General features: G+C 39.6%; 1 protein-coding gene across 4 annotated transcripts in view; it reads left to right on the forward strand.

Annotated features, from left to right (window-relative positions):
• Window positions 1-16,408, forward strand: part of TTC37 (tetratricopeptide repeat domain 37) — a 176,324-nt gene extending 159,916 nt beyond the window's left edge. For all 4 annotated transcript variants that reach the window (XM_027545580.1, XM_027545582.1, XM_027545581.1 and 1 more), the window contains 4 exons: window positions 418-570; window positions 11,419-11,549; window positions 13,597-13,720; window positions 15,375-16,408. In XM_027545580.1, the coding sequence (XP_027401381.1) occupies window positions 418-570; window positions 11,419-11,549; window positions 13,597-13,720; window positions 15,375-15,449 (483 nt within the window). In that variant the 3' untranslated portion in view covers window positions 15,450-16,408. The remainder of the gene's footprint in view (window positions 1-417; window positions 571-11,418; window positions 11,550-13,596; window positions 13,721-15,374) is intronic.
• Window positions 16,409-16,736: the final 328 nt, after the last annotated feature.

Consider the following 16,736-nt stretch of genomic DNA (forward strand, 5'->3'; position numbering starts at 1 on the left):
TTTTAATCTAACAGACTATAGGTTCATCCATCTCACTAGAACTGACTCAAATTCCTTCCCTTTTATGGCTGAGTAATATTCCATTGTATGTATGTACCACAACTTCTTTATCCATTCACCTGCTGATAGACATCTAGGTTGCTTCCATGTCCTGGGTACTGTAAATTGTGCTGCAGTGAACATTGGAGTACATGTGTTGTTTTGAATGACAGTTTTCTCAGGGTATATGCCCAGTAGTAGGATTGCTGGGTTATATGGGGCTGTCCCCTTTCTTAACCTGTGATTTTTGTTTTGGGGGCACAAAATTCATCAATAATTAAATTAAAATTTTTAACTCCAAAGTTTATTGAATTTGTTGGAAGTAGACTGTGCAGTAAACTAAAATCGTTTGGGTCCTTTTCTCTTTCTACTCCTCAGTGGCTGGCACACATATATCAGTCCCAAGGAATGATGGGTGCTGCAGAGATGTGTTATAGGAAGAGCCTGCAAGTAGCATCCCAACAGGGCAGCTGGAGTGGGAAGCTCTCAAGCCTGCTGAGGCTAGCACTGCTTGCACTGGAAGTCTGCATGGTAAGACCTCGTTATAGTTATGATGTGGGAAACTGCTTCTTTTATTTTTCTTTAAGATAAAAGCTTTTTACATAGTGATATTCCATTCAGTTCGTATCGTTTCATCACCTTCTACTGGGGCTCCTCGTAGACGTTGATGGGAATAAAGTAACATAACATAAACTCATAATCTCTAGCAGGACATTGCCATCATTTAGGAGGAAAAAACAAAGATCACAACTTAAAAAGTTGAATTATGACAGAATATATATTTTTGTTTCTTGGTGACTTGTTAGAATTAACCCAGCTACCTGTTAGTGACAAAGATGCATTTCGTCATTTCTCAGTTCAATTTGATGTTCTGTAAGAGGGATTCCTAGTAATTTCTGACTTGATATATTTTCTGATACCAAGTTAGGTGTGTTAATCTAGAGGTGTTATAAACTCTTCTAGATAAATATTTAAGTGGGTGTCTGGAGGAGGAAACCCCAGAAGAGCGTGTTTGAGTGTATTATGTGTAGTATGTAGTTTCGAGAAGGTTTATCTGTAAAGACACTGTGTACATGTGCATGTTAAAAGACACACAGAAGATACGGAAAGACACAAAAGAAACAATGGCAGTTACTTTGGAGAATGGTATTAGGGGTCTTTAAGGAATGGTGGAGGAGAACTTTTCATTTTCTATCCTTGGCTAGTGTTTTAATTTTTTATCATAAACAAATTACTTCTGTAATTAAAAGATAAAATGTAATTTTTTAAAAATTTTCCTAGACAGGACTGAATGAACTGTTGCTTATGCCATGGTAGTCCATTGCCGACTTTATTTACTTGCTTTCACTGGGCATTTTAGCAAACAAATACAAGATTTAGGAAGTGTGTTTAGCTTTGGTGCTTTACTCTGGGGCACATTTCAGAGCTCCTTAGGTTGGGGCCGTGTTTTGCTCTTGGTTGTGTTTTGCTTTACGCTCTGCCTAAGACCTAAGGGCTCCTCCGCCAGTAGTTTTGAATGAATGGGCGGGTAATAGTGGTAGTCAAATTTGAGATAATTTGGCGGGAAAGAAATGGTGGTTAATGGTAACTGTGGGCCACTGAAGATGTTATTTTGTTTGTCCCATATTTATGTTTAACAAAAGTCTCTGTGATGCTGGTAGCTGGTGGGCTGTGGAAGCAACATGTGGCATCTATAACTGTTCCTGAATGTGTGGAGAAGTCTAACTTAATTTTTGTTTTAGCCCTTTTACTCTTTTTTAGGCCTTTTAGTCTAACTTATTATTTAGCCCTTTTAGTCTAATTTATTAATATGTTCGTTAATAAGAATTATTTTGTGATGTGTTTTTTGTTTGTTTGTTCTTCATGCTGGGAAATTAAATCTGACCTGGAATAAAATAAAAACAGCAATAATAATAGCAAACATACAGAACATTTAGCCTGTGCTAGGTTCTGTTCTAGTGCTTTATATGTATTAACTTTATTAATATTCATAAGAATCCTATTTTTCAGATGACGAGATTGGATTCAGATCAGATCAGATCAGTTGCTCAGTCATGTCCGACTCTTTGCAACCCCATGAATCGCAGCATGCCAGGCCTCCCTGTCCAACACCAACTCCTGGAGTTCACTCAGACTCACGTCCATCGAGTCAGTGATGCCATCCAGCCATCTCATCCTCTGTCGTCCCCTTCTCCTCTTGCCCCCAGTCCCTCCCAGCATCAGAGTCTTTTCCAATGAGTCAACTCTTCGCATGAGGTGGCCAAAGTACTGGAGTTTCAGCTTTAGCATCATTCCTTCCAAAGAAGTCCCAGGGCTGATCTCCTTCAGAATGGACTGGTTGGATCTCCTTGCAGTCCAAGGGACTCTCAAGAGTCTTCTCCAACACCACAGTTCAAAAGCATCAATTCTTCGGTACTCAGCCTTCTTCACAGTCCAACTCTCACATCCATACATGACCACAGGAAAAACCATAGCCTTGACTAGATGGACCTTTGTTGGCAAAGTAATGTCTCTGCTTTTGAATATGCTATCTAGGTTGGTCATAACTTTCCTTCCAAGGAGTAAGCGTCTTTTAATTTCATGGCTGCAGTCACCATCTGCAGTGATTTTGGAGCCCAGAAAACTAAAGTCTGACACTGTTTCCACTGTTTCCCCATCTATTTCCCATGAAGTGGTGGGACCGGATGCCATGATCTTCGTTTTCTGAATGTTGAGCTTTAAGCCAACTTTTTCACTCTCCACTTTCACTTTCATCAAGAGGCTTTTGAGTTCCTCTTCACTTTCTGCCATAAGGGTGGTGTCATCTGATATCTGAGGTTATTTATATTTCTCCTGGCAATCTTGATTCCAGCTTGTGTTTCTTCCAGTCCAGCATTTCTCATGATGTACTCTGCATATAAGTTAAATAAGCAGGGTGACAATATACAGCCTTGACGTACTCCTTTTCCTATTTGGAACCGGTCTATTGTTCCATGTCCAGTTCTAACTGTTGCTTCTTGACCTGCATACAAATTTCTCAAGAGGCAGATCAGGTGGTCTGGTATTCCCATCTCTTTCAGAATTTTCCACAGTTTATTGTGATCCACACAGTCAAAGGCTTTGGCATAATCAATAAAGCAGAAATAGATGTTTTTCTGGAACTCTCTTGCTTTTTCTATGATCCAGCGGATGTTGGCAATTTGATGTCTGGTTCCTCTGCCTTTTCTAAAACCAGCTTGAACATCAGAAAGTTCACGGTTCACATATTGCTGAAGCCTGGCTTGGAGAATTTTGAGCATTACTTTACTAGCATGTGAGATGAGTGCAATTGTGCAGTAGTTTGAGCGTTCTTTGGCATTGCCTTCCTTTGGGATTGGAATGAAAACTGACCTTTTCCAATCCTGTGGCCACTGCTGAGTTTTCCAAATTTGCTGGCATATTGAGTGCAGCACTTTCACAGCATCATCTTTCAGGATTTGGAATAGCTCAACTGGAATTCCATCACCTCCACTAGCCGTGTTCATAGTGATGCTTTCTAAGGCCCACTTGACTTCACATTCCAGGATGTCTGGCTCTAGGTCAGTGATCACACCATCATGATTATCTGGATCATGAAGATCTTTTTTGTACAGTTCTTCTGTGTATTCTTGCCATCTCTTCTTAGTATCTTCTGCTTCTGTGTACCCGTGTATACCTGCCTCCATCCCCCCACCACTGCTGTCACCACAAAAAGTGTTTTCTCTAGGAGCTTTGGTTCTGCCTATGAAAACTTCAGCCAATTAAGCTGTCTAGAACTCCCCTCCTAACTTTTTTGATAATAGTGGAGATGGTAATAACTACTTTGCCTAGGGTTGTTAGGAATGTCAAATGAAGTAACACAAATGCATTTGTAAACTTCAAAGCACTGTTCACATTTGATTTGCTTGTTATAAGATTTGATACCCAGCGGTTTTTGTAAGGAGATGTCGTATTTCTCTGGTAAATAGCTGGCAGTGTATGGAGGACGTGTATATGAAAATTAGGGTGTTTTATATGTGATAATATATGAATAGATTGTTAAACTGAAAGGTTCTGCTAAGATATTAAATATCTTAGATTCCAAAGAGAGATAGCAAATCAAGATACAGATTTCTGAAGCAGCTGGAAGACTTAACCCATAAGGAAGCTATACAAAGATTAGGAGAGTAGAGTTGGAGGACTGTGAAGAAATCTTTCTGGAGAAAGCTGTTGCCTCCTCATCATCTCCCTGGCACATTTCCACACACACAGGTGCCCCCCAGGCAAGAAAGGCAGTGCCGCCAGAGAGAGGGAGGCTGTGACGTGTGGCCTCAGAGGTCCTGCAGGCGCGTGTCCAGAAGCATATGGACAGGTGTCTGATGCGTGCCTTGAAAACTGCAGCTCTCCACCTGCTGGGAAGAGAGTTGGTCATGGTTTGGAAAGTGACTGCCTGCTTCTGGGAGAGTGGTCATTCACCCAGTGGGTGAATCCCAGATAGTTAGGAATGCACGTTTGGCTACAAGATGCCCTCCATCTTACTAAAGAGTTGCTGCAGTGTGAGTTGCTCCAGCACGCCTGGAGTTCATTCGATCCAGGAATGGATGATGCCACCTGAGCTGGTGGACTGGCATTGGCATTATCTTAGGTCCTGACATGCGGAGCCACCTAGAGGAATGATGGAATCTCAGCAGAAAGGAAGCTGGAGGTCTCCAGATTGCCAGAGCATGTGAAGAGAGGAAGTGGAACAGAGTCCATCCACCCAGCTTAGTGCAATTGTGCGTCCTGCCCTGTGCACAGGCCTCCCACTGGGTTTAGTGCTCTGTAGTCACCGTGTTGACATGTTTAATCATTTTTTAACAAAGGGCCCTGCATGTTTTATATTTTGCATTGAGCCCCACAGATTTCAAAGCCGATTCTTCAGTAAGAGACTACCCACAAAGCTGGGAGTCTCTGATAAAACCAAGAAAATCCACATGAAGAGACAAAGATCTTTAAGTCTCTATCAGGCCTAAGGAATCAGACATCACCTTACAATTGAGAAGGAACTCTTAAAGTTGCTCAGTCGTGTCAACTCTTGTGATCCCATGCATTTTAGCCTTCCAGTCTACTCTGTCCATGGAATTCTCCAGGCAAGAATACTGGAGTGGGTTGCTGTTTGCTTCTCCAAGGGATCTTCCCAACCCAGGGATTGAACCCTGCTCTCCTGCATTGCAGGCAGATTCTTCACCATCTGAGCCACCAGGGAAGCCATCACCTTACAATGACACCCACCAAACTTCTAATGTTTCAGTTGAGGCCGGAAACTACAATTAGCAAGAAAAGGTGGGAGTACCGGGCAGAGGAAAAAGCCATGTGCTGCTGCCTGTAAGCACACCCTAGCTAGGAGCTGAGGAGATGGGAGTAGGGTGTAAATATTATCTGTGTATGAAGGTTGAAGTTTTGAAAAGAAGAGAACTTTCTAATTAAGACTCTGAATGGATGTCAGAGTCATGTTTCTTGTTCAGTCACTCAGTCGTGTCCAACTCTTTGCGACAACATGAACTGCAGCATGCCAGGCATCCCTGTCCTGTACCATCTCCCGGAGCTTGCTTAAACTCATGTCCATCAAGTTGGTGTTGCCATCCAACCATCTCGTCTTCTGTGGTCCCCTTCTTCTGCCTTCAGCTGTTCGCAGCATCAGGGTCTTTTCCAATGAGTCAGTTCTTCACATCAGGTAGCCACAGTATTAGAGCTTCAGTTTCAGTATCAGTCCTTCCAATGAATATTCAGGACTGATTTCCTTTAGGATGGACTGGTTGGATCTCCTTGCAGTCCAAGGGACTCTCAAGAGTCTTCTCCAACACCACAGTTCAAAAGCATCAATTCTTCGGTGCCCAGCCTTCTTTATGGTCCAACTCTATATGGAGTTGAAAATGACTCCTGGAAAAACCATAGCTTTGACCAGACAGACTTTTGTTGGCAAAGTAATGTCTCTGCTTTTTAACGTACTGTCTAGGTTTGTCATAGCATTTCTTCCAAGGAGCAAGTGTCTTTTAATTTCATAGCTGAAGTCACCATCTGCAGTGATTTTGGAGCCCAAGTCAGTGAAGTCTGTCACTGTTTCCATTGTTTCCCCATCTATTTGCCATGAAGTGATGGGACTGGGTGCCATGATCTTCATTTTTTGAAAGTTGAGTTTTAAGCCAGCTTTTTCACTTTGCTCTTTCACTTTCATCAAGAGGCTCTTTAGTTCCTCTTTGCTTTCTGCCATAAGGGTGGTGGTGTCTGCATATCTGAAGTTATTGATATTTCTCCCTGAAATCTTGATTCTAGCTTGCACTTCATCCAGTCTGGCATTTCTCATGATGTGCTCTGCATATAAGTTAAATAATCAGGGTGACAATATACAGCCTTGATGTACTTTTTCCCAAATTGGAACCCCAGTCCATTGTTCCATGTCTGGTTGCTTCTCAACCTGCATACAGATTTCTCAGGAGACAGGTAGGGTGATCTGATATTCTCATCTCTTTAAGAATTTTCCACAGTTTGTTGTGATCCACATAGTCAAAGGCTTTAGTGTAGTCAATGAAGCAAGAGTAGATATTTTTCTGTAATTCTCTTGCTTTTTATATGACCCAGTGGATGTTGGCAATTTGATCTCTGGTTCCTCTCCCTTTTCTAAATCCAGCTTGAACATCTGGAAGTTCTTGGTTCACATACTGTTGAAGCCTCTCTGGAGAATTTTCAACATTACTTTGTTAGCGTGTGAAACAAGTACAGTTGTGTGGTAATTTGAACATTCTTTGGCATTGCCTATCTTTGGGATTGGAATGAAAACTGACCATTTCCAGTCCTGTAGCCACTGCTGATTTTCCAAATTTGCTGACATATTGCATGTAGCACTTTCACAGCATCATCTTTGAGGATTTGGAATAGCTCAGCTGGAATTCCATCAACTCCACTAGCTTTGTTCCTTGTGATGCTTCCTAAGGCCCACTTGACTTCACACTCCACAATGTCTGGCTCTAGGTGAATGATCAAACCATCGTGGTTATCTGGGTCATTAAGACCTTTTTTGTATAGTTCTTCTATGTACCTCACGGACAGAGGAGCCAGTCCATGGGGTCAAAAAGAGTTGGACACAATTGAGTGACTTCACGCTCACTTTCACTTTTCTGTGTATAGTTCTTCAGAGTCATGGGACCTACTGTAATTTACATCCTTATTGTATAAGGAAAAGTCTCCCTCATACAGTAAGTTTAAAACCATAAGGGGAAACATAAGTAATTGCATCCTAGGGACTTCCCTGGTGGTCCGGTGGCAAACGTTTCATGCCCCCACAGCAGGGGATCTGGGTTGCATCTCTGGTCAGAGAACTAGATCCCACACACTGCAACTAAGAGTTCACATGCCAGAACTCAAGGTCGGAGATCCTGCATGCGGCAATTAAGACCTGGTGCAGGGAAATAAATTTATGTATATATATTTTTAAGTTTATTCCAATCACATTGTTTAATATACTGGTTACATATAGAAGGGCTTCCCTAGTTATTTAGCAGTAAAGAATCTGCATGCCAGTGCAGGAGATGTAGGCTTGATCCCTGAGTCAGGAAGATCCCCTGGAGAAGGAAATGGCAACCCACTCCAGTATCCTTGCTGGGAAAACCCACGGACAGAGGAGCCTGGTGGGCTACAATCTGTAGGGTCTCAAAAAGAGTCGGACACAACTGAGCAACTAAGCATGCACAGTATGCACATATAGAAAATATTATATAATAATATTGGGTTGACCCAAAAGTTCATTTGGATTTTTTCATAACATAAAAAAACTCAAACGAATTTTTTGGCCAACCCGTACGTGCACTAACTTTACAAAATACTTTATATGAATTCTTGGAATTTAGACAGTGCATTGTAAAAGCACCCAGTGAGAGTTTTGTACTATTGGCTTTTTTAAAAATGTACTAGGAATAATTTTATTAGTATGGGCTTTGCCTTACATTCTTTGCCAGGTGGGAGCAAGTTCTCATTGCTCCCATCTTTATGGAAGATGTCTCACAACCTCTGGTCTCTGTTTTCAAATTCATTATCCCTATGACTTCCTCTTCCTTGATTATACAAATTACTGTTGGCTGTACTGAACTCAGAGTTCATTGCTCTAACATTTGAAAAGAATAATTTTATTATTTGAAAGGAACTACAGAGCATGGGGTTGCAAAAAGTCAGATACGATTGGGCAACTGAACTACAACAATATATTCACTTATTATATTGACTTTATTAAAATGTGTATTCTAGACACCTGTTATTAGGAAATCTTGGTTACAATTTGAGGTTTTTAACAAAAGATTTTAAATGCATATTTTTCTTCTTGTATAATTCAGTAGAGTGTTCACCATTTTATTTTTAGTTACTGTTTCTTAGGAAATACTTAATCTATGTTATTTTTGTACTCAGTACATACTATAAGAAACTAAACTTTGCAACTGAGTAATCTTACATTTTTCCCCATATAATGAAATTCTGAATAAAATTTTCAAAATTGTTGACTTTGATTTCAGTTCAGTTCAGTTCAATCACTCAGTCATGTCCGACTCTTTGCTACCCCATGAACCGCAGCACGCCAGGCCTCCCTGTCCATCACCAACTCCCAGAGTCCACCCAAACCCATGTCCATTGAGTCGGTGATGCCATCCAACCATCTCATCCTCTGTCGTCCCCTTCTCCTCCCACCCTCAATCTTTCCCAGCATCAAGGTCTTTTCAAATGAGTCAGTTCTTCGCATCAGGTGGCCAAAGTATTGGAGTTTCAGCTTCAACATCAGTCTTACCGATGAACACCCAGGACTGATCTCCTTTAGGATAGACTGGTTGGATCTCCTTGCAGTCCAAGGGACTCTCAAGAGTCTTCTCCAACACCATACTTCAAAAGCATCAATTCTTCGGTGCTCAGTTTTCTTTATAGTCCAACTCTCACATCCATACATGACCACTGGAAAAACCATAGCCTTGACTAGATGGACCTTTGTTGGCAAAGTGATGTCTCTGCTTTTTATTTTATTTTATTTTTATTTATTTATTTTTAAATATAAATTTATTTATTTTAATTGGAGGTTAATTACTTTACAATATTGTATTGGTTTTGCCATAGATAACATGAATCCACCACGGGTGTACACGTGTTCCCCATTCTCTGCTTTTTAATATGCTGTCTAGATTGGTCATAATTTTCCTTCCAAGGAGTAAGCATCTTTTAATTTCATGGCTGAAATCACCATCTGCAGTGATTTTGGAGCCCAGAAAAATAAAGTCAGCCACTGTTTCCACTGTTTCCCCATCTATTTGCCATAAAGTGATGGGACCAGATGCCATGATCTTAGTTTTCTGAATGTTGAGCTTTAAGCCAACTTTTTCACTCTCCTCTTTCACTTTCATCAAGAGGCTCTTTAGTTCTTCTTCACTTTCTGCCATAAGGGTGGTATCATCTGCATATCTGAGGTTATTGATATTTCTCCTGGCAATCTTGATTCCAGCTTATGCTTCCACCAGCCCAGCATTTCTCATGATGTACTCTGTATATAAGTTATATGCAGGGTGACAATATATAGCCTTGACGTACTCTTTTTCCTATTTAGAACCAGTCTGTTGTTCCATGTCCAGTTCTAACCGTTGCTTCCTGACCTGCATACAGGTTTCTCAAGAGGCAGGTCAGGTGGTCTGGTATTCCCATCTCTTTCAGACTTATTTATCTCTAACTGGCTTTGCACTTTTTTCCTATATTGGGATTTTGTTAACGTATTTCACTTTTGGCTTTCTTCTCTCCTTAGATAATTTTTGAAATGTGGAACTTTATCATTACCAGGTAAAGAATTAAGTTGTATGTATTTGGTAGACCAGGAGCTTAGTAATGGATAGATTTCATTCACCCATAGAATAGTGTTTTTTCTTTTAGCAAGTATTTTAGTGTTTTAAAAATGGTATCTCCTTTTTGAATCTTTCCTTAATCCCTGTCAGCCTTGTTTTGTAGTTCCCTAAGGTCAGGAATCAGTTCTTAGTAATTTTGTAGAATTTCACCCCCTATAGCATTAAATGGCAACTTGGACACTCAACAAGTAAGAGCTGATTGTATTTTTAAAGTAAACATGTCAAATGTCTAATGATTTAATGTTTAGTCTCTAAGTCACGTGTAACTCTTTGAGACGCCATGCATCCCTGTCCTTCGTTACCTCCCGGAGTTTGCTCAAACTCATGTCCATTGAGTTGGTGATGCCATCCAACCTTATCATCCTCTGTTGCCCCATTCTTCTCCTGTCCTCAGTCTTTCCCAGCATCAGGGTCTTTTCCAGTAAGTCAGCTCTTCGCATCAGGTGGCCAAAATATTGGAGCTTCAGCATCAGGCCTTCCAATGACTATCCAGGGTTGATTTCCTTTAGGATTGACTGATTTGATCTCCTTGCTGTCCAAGGGTCTCTCAAGAGTCTTCTCCAGCCCCACAATTTGAAAGCATCCATTCTTTGGAACTTAGCCTTCTTTATGGTCTGGCCCTCACATCCATACATGACTACCGGGAAAACTATAATTGTGACTATACGGACCTTTGTTGGCAAAGTAATGTCTCTGCTTTTTAATATGCTGTCTAGGTTTGTGATAGCTTTCTTTTCAAGGAGCAAGTGTCTTTGAATGTCATAACTGCAGTCACCATCCACAGGGATTTTGGAGCCCGAGAAAATAAAATCTGTCCCTGTATCCACTTTTACCCCATCTGTTTGCCTTGAGATGATGGGACTGGATGCTATGATCTTAGTTTTTTGAATGTTGAGTTTTAAGCCAGCTTTTTCACTCTCCTCTTTCACCTTCATAAAGAGGCTGTTTAGTTCCTCTTTGCTTTCTGCCATAAGGGTCGTGTCATCTGCATATCTGAGGTTATTGATATTTCTCCTGTCAATTTTGATTCTAGTTTGTGACTCATCCAGCCTGGGATTTCGCATAATGTATTCTGCATATAAGTTAATAAGCAGGGTGACAATATACAAGCCTTGATGTACTCCTTTCCCAATTTTGAACCAGTCCATTGCTGCATGTCCAGTTGTAACTGATGCTTCTTGACCTGCATACAGGTTTCTCAGGAGGCAGGTAAGGTGGTCTAGTATTCCCATCTCTTTAAGAATTTCCCATAGTTTGTTGTGATCCACCCAGTCAAAAACTGTAGTCAGTGAAGCAGAAGTTGATGTTTTTCTGGAATTCCCTTGCTTTCTCTGTGATCCAGCGGATGGTGGCTGTTTGATCGCTGGCCTTTTCTAAACCAAGCTTTTACATCTGGAAGTTCTGGATGTACTGCTGAAGCCTAGCTTGAAGGATTTGGAGCATTCCCTTCCCAGCATGTTAAATGAGCGCAATGATTTACCATTTGTGTTTACTTTTACAGGCTAATGTTTCCCATGCTCACTGGCCATCCTTGGTTCAAGAGGCTACGGCTGAGGCCCTGAAACTTTGCTTTTGTCCACTGGCTGTCCTGTTACAAGCTTTGTTACAATTCAAACGCAAAATGGGAGCAAGGTATAAAGAGTCTTTGTTCATTTTTGTCTTAAAATGTTTCTTCACTTTTATTCCTTCTGGGAAACAAAAGTTTAGAGTGAATTTAACAAACTTTGATGTTATTCATATATATATTTCTACGTTGGAAAGGCTGATTCTAGTAACCCAATAAGGAAGAAAATAAAGTCTTAACAATTTTTTTTAAAAAGTAGTTTGGTACACAGATATAGAATATGAGAGATTTGCATGATAGCCTTTCAAGTGAAGAAGGCCTTGGTATTTTTGGTCTTAAGTGTTTTAGGATGAGATAACAGTATAAATGTGGATTCTAGTAACAGGCAAAATCCAAAAGGCTCAAGTTCACAGCTAGATTGACATAAGTTCTTGCAGAGCACAATAAGCTATGAAAAAAGTAATAAATATTGAAAAGGCAGAGACATTATAAACACTGTGGTTTTTAATACCTAGAAAATCCAGAAGCTTCACAGAATTAAATGTAGAAATTTTAGCTTCCAAAATCTTATCTTTGGAAGGGGGGGATGAGGTCAGAAATAAATTTGAAGAACATCACTTAAGTGTTATATGGATGAAAAAACAGGCAAGAATATTTTGAAATTCTGAGAATAATATCTAGTCTAATGGATATCATACATAATACAAAGCATAAGTAAAACAGTAGTTTAGGAGCATATATTACTGGAACAGAATTAGGTATTGTAGACATAGAGCTTAACACACAAATATGTGGCAAAGGTCACATCAACACCACGAAATAGGAGTGAAGGAAGAGTTAAAGACCTATGACTGATTAGCAGTCCCATCTTCATTTCTGTTATATATTTATTTTGCCATTTTTTTATATGACTGATTTTACCAAGAAATGTTTTAGGCTATAATTTGAAGTTCCTAATGAACTCTTTCTCCTGAAGCTCAGTACACATCACTTCAGTTCAGTTCAGTTCAGTCGCTTAGTCACGTCCAACTCTTTGTGACTCCATGGACTGTAGCACGCCAGGCCTCCCTGTCCATCGCCATCTCCTGGAGTTCACTCAGACTCACGTCCATTGAATTGGTGATGCCACCCAACCATCTTGTCCTCTGTCATCCCCTTCTTCTGCCTTCAATCTTTCCCAGAATCAGGGTCTTTTCAAATGAGTCAGTTGTTCACACAGGTGGCCAGAGTATTGGAATTTCAGCTTCAGCATCAGTCCTACAAATGAATATTCAGGACTGATTTCCTTTAGGATGGACTGGTTGGATCTCCTGACTTAGAGAGCCTTAACCCCCAACCCCCTGTAATCTCTGTGAGCAGCAGCCAAATTCAGCTCAAATAAACATACTGCTTTACTATTGATTCCTATGTAAACACATCTTAAAAACAAGTTCTTTAGCTCCTCCTTCTAACCAGTTGCTACTTACAAAATCTTCTTATTCAGCAGTTCTGAAGTTAACACAATTTGTGTTATTTCTACTCATATAGAAGTCTTTGGAGTCATAAATATTAGTAAAATTGGAAGAAGAAATTAGAACACAACTCTAAATCAGCCTGTTACTACATAAGTTCACATACTATACAGGTTTAATACATAAAAGCATATGCTAAAAGTCTGATATTCTACACTTAGCCTCTATTGTAGATGTTAAATATTTCTAATTGTTCCAGTGTATATTATCTTTGTATCATTTATTTTCTGCCTGCTTTCAAGAAGGATTAGAAATAGAGCAGTCAGAAGTGCTCATAAAACGAGTCATTTTCCCAATTTTTTTGGAAAGGGCCTTATTTGTCTGCAAAATGAGAGTAATAGCAGCAACCAACCTTACAAGGTTGTAAATGTTAAGTGTGACCATATGTGTAAAACATTTGGCATACTACTGCATAGCACATAATAAATACTTCATAAATGTTAGCCATTATTATTACCCTTTTTGTTACATGTATAAAAAATTTATGAAGTAATCAGCACATCATCTGCAGAAGAATGAGAAAGATAATATGTGTGTGTGAGACTAGTAGATGACGCATCTTAGTTTATATGCTTTGGACTAAAAGTGAGTATCTTTTTCCTAGAGAGACACGACGACTTTTGGAGAGAGTTGTGTATCAGCCTGGATATCCCAAATCTATTGTTTCAACAGCACGTTGGTACCTTCTGAGACACTTACATGCCAAAAATGACTACGAGCTCATTGATGTAAGACCCTGATTTTATTAAAAGTATTTCACCGTGGACCTTTGTTGTATGAGGGCTGAGTGTTGCTTTGTCCTGGGCTTTGCATCCAGTGGTTAGGCTGCCTAACCAGCATCCCTGACCACTGGATGCCGGTAGCAGTGTCCTCCACCCAGCTTACAGCAGCTGAAAATGTCCTAGACATTGCCAAATAATACCTCAGGTGTCATCACCGCTAGTTGAGAACCCCTGATTTAACATGTAGCATAAGAAAAGATAGACGAAGGTTCTGGGTTCTGGTTGTAGTATTTCTTATAACCAGTGCAGAGGAGGCAATAGAGAGGTTTGGAAGTAGCAGAAGTTAATGGGATGTTCATATTATCTTTGGAACAGTTTGCTTCTTGTTGTCCTTGCTATAAAATGCACATGACAGTTTCTGCTCCGGGTGTCATGGGATGGCTCTGGTTTCTAAATATGTAAACGTATACAGTTGACTCTTGAATGCATATTTAAACGGTGTGGTTCCCTTACACTCAAATTTTTTTCAGTAGTAATTACTACAGTGCTCCATGATCCTTGATTAGTTGAATTTACGGATACCAAGGGCCTACACAGGTGGCTGACTATAAGTTGTATGTGAATTTTTGAGCATATAGAGGGTCTTCATCCCCAATCCACATGCTGTTTAAGGGGCAGCTGTTTAAGGTGTGTGTGGATTCTTTTTAAAAAGAGTATGTAAGACATGTATTGGGTCTAAATTCTTACAACTTCAGCCAACAGTTTTAAAAACAATGAAAACTAATGAGAAGCTTTTTTTTTTAACACCCACAGCCTTGGGAGAAGAGATAAATGTCTCCCTAGAGCACAGAGTAGGCATGTTTACTGCCAATTATAAAAGAGTCAAGTCTCCTAGGCTCAAGGTTCCCTTCTTGTCATGCAACTCACTGTGTGTGGGGAAGCCATGTACACCCATCTACATCACCCTGTGAGACTTAGAGGGTGAGGGGAATGGATGCAGATATAATGATACTCATGTTGTTTGCTGCACCCTGAATGATGAAGATATTTGCCTCTGACCCACATGTCCCGTATCTTCTGGCAATATTTGTGAAACTGTGGCAGGCTAACTTGTTAGCTTGCTAATAGAGCAACAGCTCAGAGACCTTCTCAGTGTTTGAAAATGAACAACCAAAAAATGTGTTAGTAATCGAATGAGCAACAGAAATCAAAGCTTCTAGTTTGTGGAATTGGTGAAAATTATGGAAAGGTTCTTAATGGAACTTAGAACCTCAAGGCTTGATCTTAAGCTGTGGTTTTAAAGGAGAGCAGTGTCATTTGGACAGCCCTGTGCATAAAATGGTCTTTGGGGTATGGGTTTAGAGGTGACAGTGTTGTAAAAAAAGCCTCCAATCAAAACCTTTAACTTCATGCGCCACTGTCAGTGGTAACAATCAGAATGTTGACATCTCTACTATTGAGTATTTGAATAAATGGTGCTTATGTGATGTTAGCTTTGAAATTCATTTCAGCAAAATGACTGAAAGGTTGCACAGAGTCAGTTCTTGTTGTGTAGTTTGATGTTGCCAACTGCCCTATGGCTTACTTCATTTCTAAGAATCTAGATATAGGTATTGTTAATAAAGAGAATACTGATGTTCCTGTCTGTGATTTCCCACAGGTGCTGGTAAATAATGCCAAAACTCATGGAGATACAAGAGCATTGGAACTGAATCAGAAGTTGTCCTCAGAATAACAGTGCTTTATTTTATAGTAAGCAGGCAAAGAAAAAGCTATTAGAAAGAATGAAACAAAGAATCAAGACTTTTCCCCAAAGCAACATTTTAAAAAGCTATAGTTATAATCATCCATTCCTTTTTAAAATGGAAAGACCTTTAAGTTCTTAAGCTAGGGATGTGATTTTCCATAAACTCTTAATATAACTTTAGTTTGAAAACATTTTTTGATTTTGAGAAGTCTATAATGAAAGGAAAAACCATGATTCCCTTAGTTGTTCGTTAGTTATTTGCGAATCATTATTTTCTGTATCTTGCATGGTGCACAATAGGGCTTTTTTTTTCTAATCCCTTACAATAAAGCCTTAATAGCCATTTGCTAAATTATATGCAAAATGAGATTAGCACAGTGCAGAATTTTATTTGTTAAAAAACAAATTAAAAGTTTAAATTCCTTCTGTGAATTTTAGAGTTCAGCAGACCAATTCATCCAATATCCAAATAATCTTATAATCTGTTTTATTAGTGGTTCATCTTGGGTTCTGTTGAAGAAGTATAATGTAAATGTTAGGTGAGTCCTAGACTGCTAATTGGGCTTCCTTGGTTGTTCAGACAGTAAAGAATCCGCCTGCAATGTGGGAGACCTGGGTTTGATCCCTGGGTTGGCAAGATCCCCTAGAGGAGGGCATGGCAGCCCACTCCAGTATTCTTGCCTGGAGAATCCCCATAGACAGAGGAGCCTGGTGGGCTGCCCTCCATGGGGCTGCAAAGTCGGACATGACTGAGCCACCAAGCACAACACAGACTACTACTGGATATGTTTATAGAATTCAAAACACTCAAATGTAAGGCTGCATTGAAAAAGTGCGTGAACATTTTTCAAAAATAATGCTGACAATATTTAACTGATCATGCAATTCCTTCATTTATGCTAAAAAGATGAACTTTTCTTAAATAAAAACAAAAATGGTGTCTTGTTTTCTTTATAGTATCAATTTAGATATAATTTCAGAATTTCAAATTTGAAGATTTGAAAGTATAGTTTCCTATTTTGTTTTTTCAAAAAGCCATTTATATTAGTTTGAAGAAGCTGTATGTCATTTGCTTTGGATCTTTGGTTTTAAAGTGTTTGATCTATTTACATAAATTATTGTGTGAAAATGGGTGGTATAATTTATATATGTAGCTTTTCTGAACCATCAGCTTCACAGTGTTACTTTGTGAGATAGTACAAATTGATAATATCCTGTAATTAAATTTTACTCCACAGGTTAATCTTTTGAATGCCTATATTTGGCTGAATATTA

Source organism: Bos indicus x Bos taurus, chromosome 7 (genome assembly GCF_003369695.1).
Source record: "Bos indicus x Bos taurus breed Angus x Brahman F1 hybrid chromosome 7, Bos_hybrid_MaternalHap_v2.0, whole genome shotgun sequence".
Classification (NCBI taxonomy): Eukaryota; Metazoa; Chordata; class Mammalia; order Artiodactyla; family Bovidae; genus Bos; species Bos indicus x Bos taurus.